The sequence below is a fragment of the Oncorhynchus nerka genome, unplaced genomic scaffold (genome assembly GCF_034236695.1).
Source record: "Oncorhynchus nerka isolate Pitt River unplaced genomic scaffold, Oner_Uvic_2.0 unplaced_scaffold_3719, whole genome shotgun sequence".
Taxonomy (NCBI): Eukaryota; Metazoa; Chordata; class Actinopteri; order Salmoniformes; family Salmonidae; genus Oncorhynchus; species Oncorhynchus nerka.
The window spans coordinates 1-19,048 of NW_027037577.1; the positions used below are offsets into that span (position 1 = coordinate 1).

Consider the following 19,048-nt stretch of genomic DNA (forward strand, 5'->3'; position numbering starts at 1 on the left):
TTTAGGTGGAGAGGGAGGGGTTTAGAAGGGGTGGGAGGGGTTTATGTGGAGAGGAGGTTTAGAAGGGGTGGGAGGGGTTTAGGTGGAGGAGAGGGGTTTAGAAGGGGTAGGACGGGCCTAGAGGGAGAGGGAGGGGTTTAGAAGGGGTAGGAGGGGTTTAGGTGGAGAGGGAGTGGTTTAGAAGGGGTGGGAGGGGTTTATGTGAGAGGGGGGTTAGAAGGGGTGGGAGGGGTTTAGGTGGAGAGGGAGGAGGGGTTTAGAAGGGGTAGGAGGGGCCTAGAGGGAGAGGGAGGGGTTTAGAAGGGGTAGGAGGGGTTTAGGTGGAGAGAGGCATGTTATTACTTGTCCTGAGAAACAATAGACCAACTTTCATTAAGAAGTGATGGAAGTTACTGCCTCGGATCTCTTCAACTCAGACAAAAAGAACACATCCTTTGACTCATTTGGTTGATTTGTTTCAGTAATGCCCAGAGCACAGTAATGCCCAGAGCACAGTAATGCCCAGAGCACGGTAATGCCCAGAGCACGGTAATGCCCAGAGCACAGTAATGCCCAGAGCACAGTAATGCCCAGAGCACAGTAATGCCCAGAGCACGGTAATGCCCAGAGCACGGTAATGCCCATTTGGTTGATTTGTTTCAGTAATGCCCAGAGCACGGTAATGCCCATTTGGTTGATTTGTTTCAGTAATGCCCAGAGCACGCAGGACCTCTTTCCAGCGAACGATAATCCATAACCTGGACAGAAGCATGACTCTGCAAGCCTCTCGTTCACCACAGGGGGCTTATTGGAGCTGTCTTTTATGACTGAGAGGTCACACACAAGATGTGCTCCAAACAATGTGCGTTTGTGATTTTGCAAGGCACACAAATACGATTATTTATTGATACCTTTGGAAACGAAGTCTCGTTGTGAACGACTCTTGGCGGAATGCTTGACTGCCGCCAGAGTGATTAGGACCTTCGCCAACTGCGGTATTAAAAAGTTTTTGTATTAACTGGGCAAGTCAGTTATGAACAAACAGTTATAGCCTCTGAGTCTCTGAGTCTGGAGTCTCTGGAGTCTCTGAGTCTCTGTAGTCTCTGTAGTCTCTGGAGTCTCTGAGTCTCTGGAGTCTCTGGAGTCTCTGGAGCCTCTGAGTCTCTGGAGTCTCTGGAGTCTCTGGAGCCTCTGAGTCTCTGGAGTCTCTGGAGCCTCTGAGTCTCTGGAGTCTCTGGAGCCTCTGAGTCTTGAGTCTCTGAGTCTCTGGAGTCTCTGAGTCTCTGGAGCTTCTGAGTCTCTGAGTCTGGAGTCTCTGAGTCTCTGGAGTCTCTGGAGTCTCTGGAGTCTCTGAGTCTCTGGAGTCTCTGAGTCTCTGTATCCTCTGTAGTCTCTGTAGTCTCTGGAGTCTCTGGAGTGTCTGAGTCTCTGGAGTGTCTGAGTCTCTGAGTCTCTGAGTCTCTGTATCCTCTGTAGTCTCTGTAGTCTCTGTAGTCTCTGGAGTCTCTGAGTCTCTGGAGTCTCTGGAGTCTCTGGAGCCTCTGAGTCTCTGAGTCTCTGAGCCTCTGGAGTGTCTGAGTCTCTGGAGTCTCTGGAGCCTCTGAGTCTGAGTCTCTGGAGCCTCTGAGTCTCTGAGTTTCTGAGTCTCTGAGCTGGAGGAGCGCGTATTAATCCTGCTGCTGAAGAATTCATTGCTGCCGTCAGGTCAAACAAACGACTAAAATGAACGAACCACTCGAAAGAAACGAATCATGAGTCTGGAGTTGGTAAAACGAATCATGACTCTGGAGTCTGTAAAAACGAATCATGACTCTGGAGTCGGTAAAACGAATCATGACTCTGGAGTCGGTAAAACGAATCATGACTCTGGAGTCAGTAAAAACGAATCATGACTCTGGAGTCGGTAAAAACGAATCATGACTCTGGAGTCGGTAAAACGAATCATGACTCTGGAGTCGGTAAAACGAATCATGACTCTGGAGTCGGTAAAACGAATCATGACTCTGGAGTCGGTAAAACGAATCATGACTCTGGAGTCAGTAAAAACTAATCATGAGTCTGGAGTCTAAAACGAATAATGACTCTGGAGTCTAAAACAAATCATGACTCTGGAGTCTGTAAAAACGAATCATGACTCTGGAGTCTGTAAAAACGAATCATGAGTCTGGAGTCGGTAAAAACGAATCATGACTCTGGAGTCGGTAAAATGAATCATGACTCTGGAGTCGGTAAAACGAATCATGACTCTGGAGTCGGTAAAACGAATCATGACTCTGGAGTCGTTAAAAACGAATCATGACTCTGGAGTCGTTAAAAACTAATCATGACTCTGGAGTCGGTAAAAACGAATCATGACTCTGGAGTCTAAAACGAATCATGACTCTGGAGTCGGTAAAACGAATCATGACTCTGGAGTCGTTAAAAACGAATCATGACTCTGGAGTCGTTAAAAACTAATCATGACTCTGGAGTCGGTAAAAACTAATCATGACTCTGGAGTCGGTAAAAACTAATCATGACTCTGGAGTCGGTAAAACGAATCTTGAGTCTGGAGTCGGTAAAACAAATCATGACTCTGGAGTCGTTTAAAAGAGTTGTTCTAAAAGCTCTAGTCGTTGACGAAGTGCAAATCACTAATAATAAGGCCTTTGTTTTACGGTTTAAGATCATTATTCTGGTTGACTTGCTGAGGGGAATTTATCAGATTACAGGATCTGAATGGTTTCAAATCTTAACTGATGCTGAACTTGTGGTATAACTTCAACTTCACATGAGGGGTTAGGATTCAGGGGTTAGACAGAGAGAGGGTTAGGGTTCAGGGGTTAGACAGAGTAGAGTAGAGGTTAGGGTTCAGAGGTTAGAGAGAGTAGAGAAGAGGTTAGGGTTCAGAGGTTAGACAGAGTCAAATAGAGGTTAGGGTTCAGGTGTTAGACAGAGTAGAGTAGGGGTTAGTCAGAGAGAGGGTTGGGGTTCAGGGGTTAGACAGAGAGAAGGTTAGGGTTCAGAGGTTAGACAGAGAGAGGGTTAGGGTTCAGGGGTTAGACAGAGAGAGGGTTAGGGTTCAGGGGTTAGACAGAGAGGGGGTGTGTTATAGTCACCTACAGTGTTAGTGAGCTAGCAGCTAGCAGCAGCCTTCTCTCCTGTGTTATAGTCACCTACAGTGTTAGTGAGCTAACAGCAGCCTTCTCTCCTGTGTTATAGTCACCAACAGTGTTAGTGAGCTAGCAGCTAGCAGCAGCCTTCTCTCCTGTGTTATAGTCACCTACAGTGTTAGTGAGCTAGCAGCTAGCAGCAGCCTTCTCTCCTGTGTTGTAGTCACCTACAGTGTTAGTGAGCTAGCAGCTAGCAGCAGCCTTCTCTCCTGTGTTATAGTCACCTACAGTGTTAGTCAGCTAGCAGCAGCCTTCTCTCCTGTGTTATAGTCACCTACAGTGTTAGTCAGCTAGCAGCAGCCTTCTCTCCTGTGTTATAGTCACCTACAGTGTTAGTCAGCTAGCAGTAGCCTTCTCTCCTGTGTTATAGTCACCTACAGTGTTAGTCAGCTAGCAGCAGCCTTCTCTCCTGTGTTACAGTCACCTACAGTGTTAGTCAGCTAGCAGCAGCCTTCTCTCCTGTGTTATAGTCACCTACAGTGTTAGTCAGCTAGCAGCAGCCTTCTCTCCTGTGTTACAGTCACCTACAGTGTTAGTCAGCTAGCAGCAGCCTTCTCTCCTGTGTTACAGTCACCTACAGTGTTAGTGAGCTAACAGCAGCCTTCTCTCCTGTGTTATAGTCACCTACAGTGTTAGTGAGCTAACAGCTAGCAGCAGCCTTCTCTCCTGTGTTATAGTCACCTACAGTGTTAGTGAGCTAGCAGCTAGCAGCAGCCTTCTCTCCTGTGTTATAGTCACCTACAGTGTTAGTGAGCTAGCAGCTGAGCTAGTGTGTGTGTGTGTGTGTGTGTGTGTGTGTGTGTGTGTGTGTGTGTGTGTGTGTGTGTGTGTGTGTGTGTGTGTGTGTTCATAGAGAGAGAGTAAGATCCACCTGTTAAATCTTTGATGAGCTTCTAATTGCAGCGTGTGTGTTTCAGGAGAAGACAAAGGAATTGGCACAGAAGCAAGCTCAGCAGTGAGTATCATATTCCGCCTTGTAGCACTGTGTGTGTGTGTGTGTCTGTGTGTCTGTGTGTGTGTGTGTGTGTGTGTGTGTCTGTGTCTGTGTCTGTGTCTGTGTGTGTGTGTGTGTGTGTGTGTGTGTGTGTGTGTGTGTGTGTGTGTGTGTGTGTGTGTGGCTGTGTGTGTGTGTGTGTGTGTGTGTGTGTGTGTGTGTGTGTCTGTGTCTGTGTCTGTGTGTGTGTGTTTGTGTGTGTGTGTGTGTGTGTGTGTGTGACCCCTCATTCTCTCAATTCAATTCAAAGGGCTTTATTGACATGGGAAACATATGTTTTCATTGCCAAAGCAAGTGAAACGAATAGTAAAATATAAACAATAACACATTTACAGTAAACATTATTACAGTAGACATTATTACATTATTACAGTAGACATTATTACAGTAAACATTATTACAGTAAACATTATTACAGTAAACATTATTACATTATTACAGTAAACATTATTACAGTAAACATTATTACAGTAAACACTATTACAGTAAACATTATTACAGTAAACATTATTACAGTAAACATTATTACATTATTACAGTAAACATTATTACAGTAAACATTATTACAGTAAACATTATTACATTATTACAGTAAACATTATTACAGTAAACATTATTACAGTAAACATTATTACAGTAAACATTATTACATTATTACAGTAAACATTATTACATTATTACAGTAAACATTATTACATTATTACAGTAAACATTATTACATTATTACATTATTACATTATTACAGTAAACATTATTACATTATTACAGTAAACATTATTACAGTAAACATTATTACAGTAAACATTATTACAGTAAACATTATTACATTATTACAGTAAACATTATTACAGTAAACATTATTACAGTAAACATTATTACAGTAAACATTATTACAGTAAACATTATTACATTATTACAGTAAACATTATTACATTATTACAGTAAACATTATTACAGTAAACATTATTACAGTAAACATTATTACATTATTACAGTAAACATTATTACAGTAAACATTATTACATTAAACATTAAACATTATTACAGTAAACATTATTACAGTAAACATTATTACAGTAAACATTATTACAGTAAACATTATTACATTATTACAGTAAACATTATTACAGTAAACATTATTACAGTAAACATTATTACATTATTACAGAAAACATTATTACAGTAAACATTATTACAGTAAACATTATTACATTATTACAGTAAACATTATTACAGTAAACATTATTACAGTAAACATTATTACAGTAAACATTATTACATTATTACAGTAAACATTATTACAGTAAACATTATTACAGTAAACATTATTACAGTAAACATTATTACATTATTACAGTAAACATTATTACAGTAAACATTATTACAGTAAACATTATTACATTATTACAGTAAACATTATTACATTATTACAGTAAACATTATTACAGTAAACATTATTACATTATTAAAAACATTATTACAGTAAACATTATTACAGTAAACATATTACAGTAAACATTATTACATTATTACAGTAAACATTATTACATTATTACAGTAAACATTATTACATTATTACAGTAAACATTATTACAGTAAACATTATTACAGTAAACATTATTACAGTAAACATTATTACATTATTACAGTAAACATTATTACATTATTACAGTAAACATTATTACATTATTACAGTAAACATTATTACAGTAAACATTATTACAGTAAACATTATTACAGTAAACATTATTACATTATTACAGTAAACATTATTACAGTAAACATTATTACATTATTACAGTAAACATTATTACATTATTACAGTAAACATTATTACATTATTGCAGTAAACATTATTACAGTAAACATTATTACATTATTACAGTAAACATTATTACATTATTACAGTAAACATTATTACAGTAAACATTATTACATTATTACAGTAAACATTATTACAGTAAACATTATTACATTATTACAGTAAACATTATTACATTATTACAGTAAACATTATTACAGTAAACATTATTACAGTAAACATTATTACAGTAAACATTATTACAGTAAACATTATTACAGTAAACATTATTACAGTAAACATTATTACAGTAAACATTATTACAGTAAACATTATTACATTATTACAGTAAACATTATTACATTATTACAGTAAAAACATTATTACAGTAAACATTATTACAGTAAACATTATTAAACATTATTACATTATTACAGTAAACATTATTACATTATTACAGTAAACATTATTACAGTAAACATTATTACAGTAAACATTATTACAGTAAACATTATTACATAAACATTATTACAACATTATTACAGTAAACATATTACAGTAAACATTATTACAGTAAACATTATTACATTATTACAGTAAACATTATTACAGTAAACATTATTACAGTAAACATTATTACAGTAAACATTATTACATTATTACAGTAAACATTATTACAGTAAACATTATTACAGTAAACATTATTACATTATTACAGTAAACATTATTACAGTAAACATTATTACAGTAAACATTATTACAGTAAACAAACATTATTACAGTAAACATTATTACATTATTACAGTAAACATTATTACAGTAAATTATTACATTATTACAGTAAACATTATTACATTTATTACAGTAAACATTATTACAGTAAACATTATTACAGTAAACATTATTACAGTAAACATTATTACAGTAAACATTATTACAGTAAACATTATTACAGTAAACATTATTACATTATTACATTATTACAGTAAACATTATTACAGTAAACATTATTACAGTAAACATTATTACAGTAAACATTATTACAGTAAACATTATTACATTATTACAGTAAACATTATTACAGTAAACATTATTACAGTAAACATTATTACATTATTACAGTAAACATTATTACAGTAAACATTATTACAGTAAACATTATTACAGTAAACATTATTACATTATTACAGTAAACATTATTACAGTAAACATTATTACAGTAAACATTATTACATTATTACAGTAAACATTATTACAGTAAACATTATTACATTATTACAGTAAACATTATTACAGTAAACATTATTACAGTAAACATTATTACAGTAAACATTATTACATTATTACAGTAAACATTATTACAGTAAACATTATTACAGTAAACATTATTACATTATTACAGTAAACATTATTACAGTAAACATTATTACATTATTACAGTAAACATTATTACAGTAAACATTATTACAGTAAACATTATTACAGTAAACATTATTACAGTAAACATTATTACAGTAAACATTATTACAGTAAACATTATTACAGTAAACATTATTACATTATTACAGTAAACATTATTACAGTAAAGTAAACATTATTACATTATTACAGTAAACATTATTACAGTAAACATTATTACAGTAAACATTATTACATTATTACAGTAAACATTATTACAGTAAACATTATTACAGTAAACATTATTACAGTAAACATTATTACAGTAAACATTATTACAGTAAACATTATTACATTATTACAGTAAACATTATTACAGTAAACATTATTACAGTAAACATTATTACATTATTACAGTAAACATTATTACAGTAAACATTATTACAGTAAACATTATTACAGTAAACATTATTACAGTAAACATTATTATTATTACAGTAAACATTATTACATTAAAGTAAACATTATTACAGTAAACATTATTACAGTAAACATTATTACAGTAAACATTATTACAGTAAACATTATTACAGTAAACATTATTACAGTAAACATTATTACATTATTACAGTAAACATTATTACAGTAAACATTATTACAGTAAACATTATTACAGTAAACATTATTACAGTAAACATTATTACAGTAAACATTATTACAGTAAACATTATTACAGTAAACATTATTACAGTAAACATTTATTACAGTAAACATTATTGCATGACATTACAGTAAACATTATTACAGTAAACATTATTACAGTAAACATTATTACATTATTACAGTAAACATTATTACAGTAAACATTATTACAGTAAACATTATTACATTATTACAGTAAACATTATTACAGTAAACATTATTACAGTAAACATTATTACAGTAAACATTATTACATTATTACAGTAAACATTATTACAGTAAACATTATTACAGTAAACATTACAGTAAACATTATTACAGTAAACATTATTACAGTAAACATTATTACAGTAAACATTATTACAGTAAACATTATTACAGTAAACATTATTACAGTAAACATTATTACAGTAAACATTATTACAGTAAACATTATTACAGTAAACATTACAGTAACATTATTACAGTGAACATTATTACAGTAAACATTATTACAGTAAACATTATTACAGTAAACATTATTACAGTTATTACAGTAAACATTATTACAGTAAACATTATTACATTATTACAGTAAACATTATTACAGTAAACATTATTACAGTAAACATTATTACAGTAAACATTATTACATTAAACATTATTACAGTAAACATTATTACAGTAAACATTATTACATTAAACAGTAAACATTATTACAGTAAACATTATTACAGTAAACATTATTACAGTAAACATTATTACAGTAAACATTATTACAGTAAACATTATTACATTATTACAGTAAACATTATTACAGTAAACATTATTACAGTACATTATTACAGTAAACATTATTACAGTAAACATTATTACAGTAAACATTATTACAGTAAACATTATTACATTTATTACAGTAAACATTATTACAGTAAACATTATTACATTATTACAGTAAACATTATTACAGTAAACATTATTACATTATTACAGTAAACATTATTACAGTAAACATTATTACAGTAAACATTATTACATTATTACAGTAAACATTATTACAGTAAACATTATTACAGTAAACATTATTACAGTAAACATTATTACAGTAAACATTATTACAGTAAACATTATTACAGTAAACATTATTACAGTAAACATTATTACAGTAAACATTATTACATTATTACAGTAAACATTATTACAGTAAACATTATTACATTATTACAGTAAACATTATTACAGTAAACATTATTACATTATTACAGTAAACATTATTACAGTAAACATTATTACAGTAAACATTATTACATTATTACAGTAAACATTATTACAGTAAACATTATTACAGTAAACATTATTACAGTAAACATTATTACAGTAAACATTATTACAGTAAACATTATTACATTATTACAGTAAACATTATTACAGTAAACATTATTACAGTAAACATTATTACATTATTACAGTAAACATTATTACAGTAAACATTATTACAGTAAACATTATTACAGTAAACATTATTACATTATTACAGTAAACATTATTACATTATTACAGTAAACATTATTACATTATTACAGTAAACATTATTACAGTAACATTATTACAGTAAACATTATTACATTATTACAGTAAACATTATTACAGTAAACATTATTACAGTAAACATTTACAGTAAACATTATTATTACAGTAAACATTATTACAGTAAACATTATTACAGTAAACATTATTACAGTAAACATTATTACATTATTACAGTAAACATTATTACAGTAAACATTATTACAGTAAACATTATTACATTATTACAGTAAACATTATTACAGTAAACATTATTACAGTAAACATTATTACATTATTACAGTAAACATTATTACAGTAAACATTATTACATTATTACAGTAAACATTATTACAGTAAACATTATTACAGTAAACATTATTACAGTAAACATTATTACAGTAAACATTATTACATTATTACAGTAAACATTATTACAGTAAACATTATTACAGTAAACATTATTACATTATTACAGTAAACATTATTACAGTAAACATTATTACAGTAAACATTATTACAGTAAACATTATTACATTATTACAGAAAACATTATTACAGTAAACATTATTACAGTAAACATTATTACAGTAAACATTATTACAGTAAACATTATTACAGTAAACATTATTACAGTAAACATTATTACAGTAAACATTATTACAGTAAACATTATTACAGTAAACATTATTACAGTAAACATTATTACAGTAAACATTATTACAGTAAACATTATTATTACAGTAAACATTATTACAGTAAACATTATTACAGTAAACATTATAAACATTACAGTAAACATTATTACAGTAAACATTATTACAGTAAACATTATTACAGTAAACATTATTACAGTAAACATTATTACAGTAAACATTATTACAGTAAACATTATTACATTATTACAGTAAACATTATTACAGTAAACATTATTACAGTAAACATTATTACAGTAAACATTATTACAGTAAACATTATTACAGTAAACATTATTACAGTAAACATTATTACATTATTACAGTAAACATTATTACAGTAAACATTATTACAGTAAACATTATTACAGTAAACATTATTACAGTAAACATTATTACAGTAAACATTATTACAGTAAACATTACATTATTACAGTAAACATTATTACAGTAAACATTATTACAGTAAACATTATTACAGTAAACATTATTACAGTAAACATTATTACAGTAAACATTATTACATTATTACAGTAAACATTATTACAGTAAACATTATTACAGTAAACATTATTACATTATTACAGTAAACATTATTACAGTAAACATTATTACAGTAAACATTATTACATTATTACAGTAAACATTATTACATTATTACAGTAAACATTATTACAGTAAACATTATTACATTATTACAGTAAACATTATTACAGTAAACATTATTACATTATTACAGTAAACATTATTACAGTAAACATTATTACAGTAAACATTATTACATTATTACAGTAAACATTATTACAGTAAACATTATTACAGTAAACATTATTACAGTAAACATTATTACAGTAAACATTATTACAGTAAACATTATTACAGTAAACATTATTACAGTAAACATTATTACATTATTACAGAAAACATTATTACAGTAAACATTATTACAGTAAACATTATTACAGTAAACATTATTACAGTAAACATTATTACAGTAAACATTATTACATTATTACAGTAAACATTATTACAGTAAACATTATTACAGTAAACATTATTACAGTAAACATTATTACATTATTACAGTAAACATTATTACAGTAAACATTATTACAGTAAACATTATTACATTATTACAGTAAACATTATTACAGTAAACATTATTACAGTAAAGTAAACATTATTACAGTAAACATTATTACAGTAAACATTATTACATTATTACAGTAAACATTATTACAGTAAACATTATTACATTATTACAGTAAACATTATTACAGTAAACATTATTACAGTAAACATTATTACAGTAAACATTATTACAGTAAACATTATTACAGTAAACATTATTACAGTAAACATTATACAGTAAACATTATTACATTTATTACATTATTACAGTAAACATTATTACAGTAAACATTATTACAGTAAACATTATTACAGAAAACATATTACATTATTACAGAAAACATTATTACAGTAAACATTATTACAGTAAACATTATTACAGTAATGACATTATTACAGTAAACATTATTACAGTAAACATTATTACAGTAAACATTATTACAGTAAACATTATTACATTATTACAGTAAGACATTATTACAGAAAACATTATTACAGTAAAAACATTATTACAGTAAACATTAGGGACAGTAAACATTATTACATTATTATGGAAAACATTATTACAGTAAACATTTTGTAAACGTTATTACATTATTACAGTAAACATTATTGGGTAAACAGGTCACAAATCATTGTACAGTAAACATTATTATTATTACAGAAATATTATTACAGTAAATTATTACATTTTTACAGTAAACATTATTACAGTAAACATTATTAGGGAAATATTATTACAATATGGTCATACATTGGGCAGGAGGTTATTACAGTAAACATTATTACAGTAAACACCTCATTAAATCATTATTACAGTGAGCACAGTAAACATTATTACTTAAGAGCATTATTCAAAACATTTTGTTATTACAAAAACTTTATTATCTGTAAACATCTTTCCTCTAAATATTCTAATTATTCCCTCATCTCTTCCTCCCCTTAGTCTCTGCAGCTCATTATTACTTAAACATTATTACATTATTACAGTCTTCTCTATTCCAGTAAACATTATTACTCTTATTCCTAAACATTATTCTTATTACTGTCTCTCTCTTACTGTCTCTCTCTCCAGTAAACTCTATCCTCTCTCTCCTCCCCATTGTCATTCTCTCTCTAAACATTATTACAGTAAACTTATTACTCTATTCTCTCTCTTACAGTCTCCTCTCCTCAGTAAACTCTATTACTCCCATCTCCTCCTCTCCTCCCCTCTCATCTCCTCCCCTGTATCTCTCTCCCTCTCGGTCATTATTACCTCTAAAACATTATCTCTCCTCTCTCTCTCCTCTCTCTCTCTCCTTATTGTCCTCTCTCCTTATTACTCTCTATTACTCTAAACTTATTACTCTCCCATTATTCAGTCTCCTCTATTCCTCCCCTGTCTCTCTCTCCTCTCCTGTAAACATTATCTCTCCTCTAAACATTATTCCTCTCATCTATCTCCTCTCTCTCCCTTCCTTATCTCTCTAAACTCTCTCTCCCTGTCTCTCTCTCTCCTCTCCTTACTCTCTCCTCTCTCTCCCTTCTCTAAACATCTCCTCTCCTCCCCTGTCTCTTCCTCTCCTGTCTCATTATCTCCTCTCCCCCTGTCTCTCTAAACATTCTCCTCTACCTTCTCTCTCCTCTCCTCTCTACATTATCTCCTAAACTCCCTTCTCTCTCTCCTTCCAGTAAACATTCCCCAGTCTTATTACCTTATCCTGTCTCTCTCTCCTCTCCTGTCTCTCTTCCTCTAAACATTATCTACAGTAAACATTATCCCTGTAAACATTATCTACATTATTACTAAACATTATTACAGTAAACTCTCTTACTAAACATTCTTACATCTCTTACCTTCTCTCTCATCTATCTCCTCCCTGTCTTATTCTCTTCTCCTCCTTCTCCCCTGTAAACTTATTACAGTAAACTCTCCTCCCTGTAAACTTCTTCCATTATTACTCATTATTACAGTAAACATCTCCTCTCAGTAAACTTCTCTCTCTAAACATTCTCCTCCATTATTACAGTAAACATTCTCCCCTTTCTCTCTCTCCTCTAAACATTCCTACAGTAAACATTCTTCTCCTCTCCATTATCTACATCTATCTCTCCTCATTCTTCTCTCTCCCTCTATCTCAGTAAACATTCTTCTCCTCTCCTGTAAACATTATCTCTCTCCCATTCTTACTCTCCTCTCTCTACTAAACATCTCTCTCTCTCCTCTCCTAAACTCTCCTCTCCTCTCCTGTCTCTCTCTCCTCTAAACATCTCTCTCTCCCCTCCTCATTATCCCTCCAGTAAACATCTCTCCTCTTATTACTCTCTCCATTATTCTCCTTATTACAGTAAACTTCTTACATTATTACAGTAAACATTCCCTTCCAGTATCTCATCTCCTCCATTATTACAGTAAACATTATTACAGTAAACATCTCTCCCATTATTCTCTCTTCTCCTCCATTTCCTCTCCTAAGACTTACTCCTGTCATCTTATTCTCTCTCTCCTCTCTCTCTCCTCCCTGTCTCTCTCTCCTCTCCTGTATCTCTCTCCCTATCCAGTGTTTCTCTCAATCTCCAAATGGTTAAGACTCTCCTCTCTCTCTCTCTCTCCTGTATCCTCTCCTCTCTTTGTTCTCTCCCTCTCTCTCCTCTCTCTCCTCCTCTCTCCTCCCTGTCTCTGCTGCTGTCTCCTGTCTCTCTCTTCTCTCCTCCTAGATCTGGGAGTTTCTCCTGGATTTGTTTTCTCCTTTGTGGATCTCCTGTATCTGAGGGAAATATGTCTCTCTAATATGGTCCCTCCATTGGGCTCTCCTTAGGAAGTGCAGCTCTGTCTCCCCTCATTTTGTGGGCTCTCTCTCCTCCCCTGTCTTCTCTTGAGAGCCATGTCTGCCTCGGTTTTCTCCTGCAAAGCTCTCTCTTTCTCTCTCCCTCTCTTTCCTCTCACTCTCCTCTCCTGTCTCCTCTCTCTCCCTTCTCTCTCTCCTCTCTCTCTCCTCCCCTGTCTCTCTCTCTCCTCTCTGTCTCTCTCTCCTCTCCTGTCTCTCTCTCCTCTCCTCTCTCTCCTCTCTCTCTCCTGTATCTCTCTCCTCTCCCTCGCCTCTCTCCCCTCTCTCTCCTCCCCGCTCTCCTCTCCTGTCTCTCCTCTCTCTCCTCTCCTGTCTCTCTCTCCTCTCTCCCTCCTCTCTCTCTCTCTCTCCTCTCTCTCTCCTCTCCTGTATCTCTCTCCTCTCTCTCCCTTCTCTCTCTCCTCTCCTCTCTCTCTCCTCTCTCCAGTCAGGACCCGGCCTCCCTGTCTCTCCTGTCCATCAGTGATCTGATCCCAGACCTGCAGGTCGTATTCTTCTGGATGTCCAACAGTATAGAGATCCTCTACTTCATCCAACAGAAGGCCCCAGCATACACACAGGGCATAGAGACGCTCGACTCTAAAGGTACACACTCACAAGGAGAGTCTTCTGGGATGTCTAGGTTCAGCAGCCATTATTCATTGTGACATAGAATGTACTAGTCTCTCTGTCTCTCTCACTCTCTCTCCTTCTCTTTCTCGCCTCTCTTTCTCTCTCTCTCTCTCGCCTCTCTCTCTCTCTCTCTTTCTCTCTCTCTCTCGCCTCTCTCGCTCTCTCCTTCTCTCTCTCACCTCTCTCTCTCTCTCACACCTCGCTCCTCCTCTCTCTCTCACCTCTCTCTCTCTCTCTCTCTCTCTCCTCGCCTCTCACTCTCTCTCTCTCGCTCTCTCCTTCTGTTTTCTCTCTCTCTCTCTCTCTCTCTCTCTCTCTCTCGCTTGCTCACACCTCTCTCTGTCTCTCTCTCCTTCTCTCTCTCTCTGTCTATCTCTCTCTCTCTCTCACCTCTCTCTCTCTCTCTCTCTCTCTCTCTCACTCTCTCTCACTTCTCTTTTTCTTTCTCTCCTCTCTTTTTCTTTCTCTTCTCATCAGTTTTCAGTGTCAGAAAGTTCTGGAAACTCTCCTTGGGTACATTACATAAACTGTGTGTATGTCTGTGACACAAAATCTCAATTTAATTGAATTTAAATTCAAGCTGCAACGCAACAAAATGTGGTACAAGTCAAGGAGTTTGAATACTTTCCGAAGGCACTGTATATTTTATATTGTTTATACATATATTTATATTCAGGTTCCAAGGAGTCGTTGCTATCGGCGACCATCTCAGCCAATGAGGAGGCTATGACCATCCTGGAGGAAGTGATCATGTACACCTTCCAGCAATGTGTCTACTACATCACCAAGGTAACTGTTACTCTGTATATTACATCACCATGGTAACTGTTACTCTGCATACTAAATCACCAAGGTAAGAGGTCATGTCTGTCTAGCTCACCACTGAGGATAGAGGTCATGTCTGTCTATCTCACCACTGAGGATAGAGGTCATGTCTGTCTAGCTCACCTCACCACTGAGGATAGAGGTCATGTCTGTCTAGCTCACCTCACCACTGAGGATAGAGGTCATGTCTGTCTACCTCACCACTGAGGATAGAGGTCATGGCTGTCTAGCTCACCACTGAGGATAGAGGTCATGGCTGTCTAGCTCTCCATTGAGGATAGAGGTCATGGCTGTCTAGCTCTCCATTGAGGTCTACTGGTAGCTAATGTCTTTGTTGCTAACGTGTGTTGGTAGCTGACGTCTTTGTTGCTAACGTGTGTGTGTCGCTAACGTGTGTGTGTCGCTAACGTGTGTGTGTTGCTAACGTGTGTGTGTCGCTAACGTGTGTGTGTAGCTAACGTGTGTGTGTCGCTAACGTCTTTGTTGCTAACGTGTGTGTGTAGCTAACGTGTGTGTGTCGCTAACGTCTTTGTCGCTAACGTGTGTGTGTGTCGCTAACGTCTTTGTCGCTAACGTGTGTGTGTCGCTAACGTGTGTGTGTAGCTAACGTGTGTGTGTCGCTAACATCTTTGTCGCTAACGTGTGTGTGTGTCGCTAACGTCTTTGTCGCTAACGTGTGTGTGTCGCTAACGTGTGTGTGTAGCTAACGTGTGTGTGTCGCTAACGTCTTTGTCGCTAACGTGTGTGTGTGTCGCTAACGTGTGTGTGTAGCTAACGTGTATACCTAGGATAGGATAAAGTAATCCCTCTCACCCCCTTAAAAGATTTAGATGCACTACTGTTCCACTGGATGTCATAAGGTGAATGCACCAATTTGTAAGTCGCTCTGGATAAGAGCGTCTGCTAAATGACTTAAATGTAATAAATGTAATGTGTGTGTGTCGCTAACGTCTTTGTCGCTAACATGTGTGTATCGCTAACATGTGTGTGTTGCTAACATGTGTGTGTCGCTAACATGTGTGTGTCGCTAACATGTGTGTGTCGCTAACATGTGTGTATCGCTAACATGTGTGTGTTGCTAACGTGTGTGTCGCTAATGTGTGTGTCGCTAACATGTGTGTATCGCTAACATGTGTGTGTTGCTAACGTGTGTGTCGCTAATGTGTGTTTCGCTAACATGTGTGTGTTGCTAACTTGTGTGTCTAACCTGTGTCTGTGTGTGCGTGTGTGTGTGTGTGTGTGTGTGTGTGTGTGTGTGTGGCTGTGTGTGTGTGTGTGTTTGTGTGTGTGTGTGTTCCAGTCCCTGTACGTAGTACTTCCTGGTCTACTGGACTGTAACCCGTTCCCAGTGGACAGCTCTGAACCCTGCTGGAGAGGAGGTACAGGATTTCCTGAGCCCGTTCGCAGGGTCCTGCAGGTACCACACACACACACACACACACACACATGGACAGACACACACACACACATAGACAGACACACACACACATGGACAGACACACACACACACACACACACACACACACACACACACACACACACACACACACACACACACACACATAGACAGACACACACACACATGGACACACACACACACACACACACACACATTATTCCTGCATGGAATATATTTGGCATGATACATTTTTACATTTCTGTCATTTTGTTGTGTGTGTGTGTGTGTGTGTGTGTGTGTGTGTGTCTGTCCATGTGTGTGTGTGTGTGTGTCTGTCCATGTGTGTCTGTCCATGTGTGTCTGTCTGTGTGTGTGTGTGTGTGTGTGTGTGTGTGTGTGTCTGTCCATGTGTGCGTGTGTGTGTGTGTGTGTGTGTGTGTCTCCAGGTGTTCCAGTACAGTCAGGAGCTACTCCAGGGCTACCAGGTCCACCCAGAGGTCCAGGCCCAGATGTTCTCCTACCTCTTCTTCTTCTCCAACGTATCTCTCTTCAACCAGCTCATGGACAAGGGTGAGACACACGTGGACGCGCACACACACACCACACACACACACACACACACACACACACACATAGACAGACACACACACAACCACACACACACACACACACACACACATAGACAGACACACACACACATGGACACACATACACACACACACACACACACACACATAGACAGACACACACACACATGGACACACACACACACACACACATACACACACACACACACACACACACACACACACACACACACACACACACACACACACACACACACACACAGACAGACACACATGTGTTCCATTTGACATTTTAGTAATTTATCCAGAGCGACTTCCAGTCAGTCATTCATCTTGAGATGGCTAGGTGAGACAACCACATCTCCTCTCAGAGGAGTGGGGGTGACCTTCGACTGGAAGCTAGTGTGGTGAGAGGAGGAGTGGTGTGACCTTCGACTGGAAGATAGTGTGGTGAGAGGAGGAGTGGGGTGACCTTCGACTGGAAGCTAGTGTGGTGAGAGGAGGAGTGGGGAGACCTTCGACTGGAAGCTAGTGTGGTGAGAGGAGGAGTGGGGAGACCTTCGACTGGAAGCTAGTGTGGTGAGAGGAGGAGTGGTGAGACCTTCGACTGGAAGCTAGTGTGGTGAGAGGAGTGGGGAGACCTTCGACTGGAAGCTAGTGTGGTGAGAGGAGGAGTGGGGAGACCTTCGACTGGAAGCTAGTGTGGTGAGAGGAGGAGTGGGGAGACCTTCGACTGGAAGTTAGTGTGGTGAGAGGAGGAGTGGGGAGACCTTCGACTGGAAGCTAGTGTGGTGAGAGGAGGAGTGGTGAGACCTTCGACCGGAAGCTAGTGTGGTGAGCGGAGGAGTGGGGAGACCTTCGACCGGAAGCTAGTGTGGTGAGAGGAGGAGTGGGGTGACCTTCGACTGGAAGCTAGTGTGGTGAGAGGAGGAGTGGGGAGACCTTCGACTGGAAGCTATTGTGGTGAGAGGAGGAGTGGGGTGACCTTCGACTGGAAGCTGTGTGGTGAGAGGAGGAGTGGGGAGACCTTCGACTGGAAGCTAGTGGTGAGAGGAGGAGTGGGAGACCTTCGACTGGAAGCTAGTGTGGTGAGAGGAGGAGTGGGAGACCTTCGACTGGAAGCTAGTGTGGTGAGCGGAGGTGGGGTGACCTTCGACTGGAAGCTAGTGTGGTGAGAGGAGGAGTGGGAGACCTTCGACTGGAAGCTAGTGTGGTGAGAGGAGGAGTGGGGAGACCTTCGACTGGAAGCTAGTGTGGTGAGAGGAGGAGTGGGAGACCTTCGACTGGAAGCTAGTGTGGAGGAGGAGTGGGGAGACCTTCGACTGGAAGCTAGTGTGGTGAGAGGAGTGAGAGACCTTCGACTGGAAGCTAGTGTGGTGAGAGGAGGAGTGGGAGAC

At 35.9% G+C, this 19,048-nt stretch overlaps 1 protein-coding gene across 1 annotated transcript; it reads left to right on the forward strand.

Moving 5' to 3' along the window:
* The first annotated feature begins 1,895 nt into the window (after positions 1-1,895).
* Positions 1,896-18,826, forward strand: LOC135566695 (ras-associating and dilute domain-containing protein-like). Its single transcript, XM_065014333.1, has 7 exons — positions 1,896-1,991; positions 4,049-4,086; positions 14,656-14,813; positions 15,517-15,629; positions 16,966-17,082; positions 17,511-17,634; positions 18,564-18,826. Exons 1-7 carry the CDS (start codon positions 1,896-1,898, stop codon positions 18,824-18,826), a joined length of 909 nt encoding a protein of 302 aa, XP_064870405.1.
* The last annotated feature ends 222 nt before the right edge of the window (positions 18,827-19,048 follow it).

Bases quoted from the DNA above. Each gene is read 5' to 3' on its own strand.
- LOC135566695 (XM_065014333.1), top strand. From the start codon at position 1,896: ATGACTCTGGAGTCGGTAAAACGAATCATGACTCTGGAGTCGGTAAAA. The intron at 1,992-4,048 runs GTAAAACGAATC...TGTGTGTTTCAG, and splicing joins GAATCATGACTCTGGAGTCG to GAGAAGACAAAGGAATTGGC. The intron at 17,083-17,510 runs GTACCACACACA...GTGTGTCTCCAG, and splicing joins CCGTTCGCAGGGTCCTGCAG to GTGTTCCAGTACAGTCAGGA.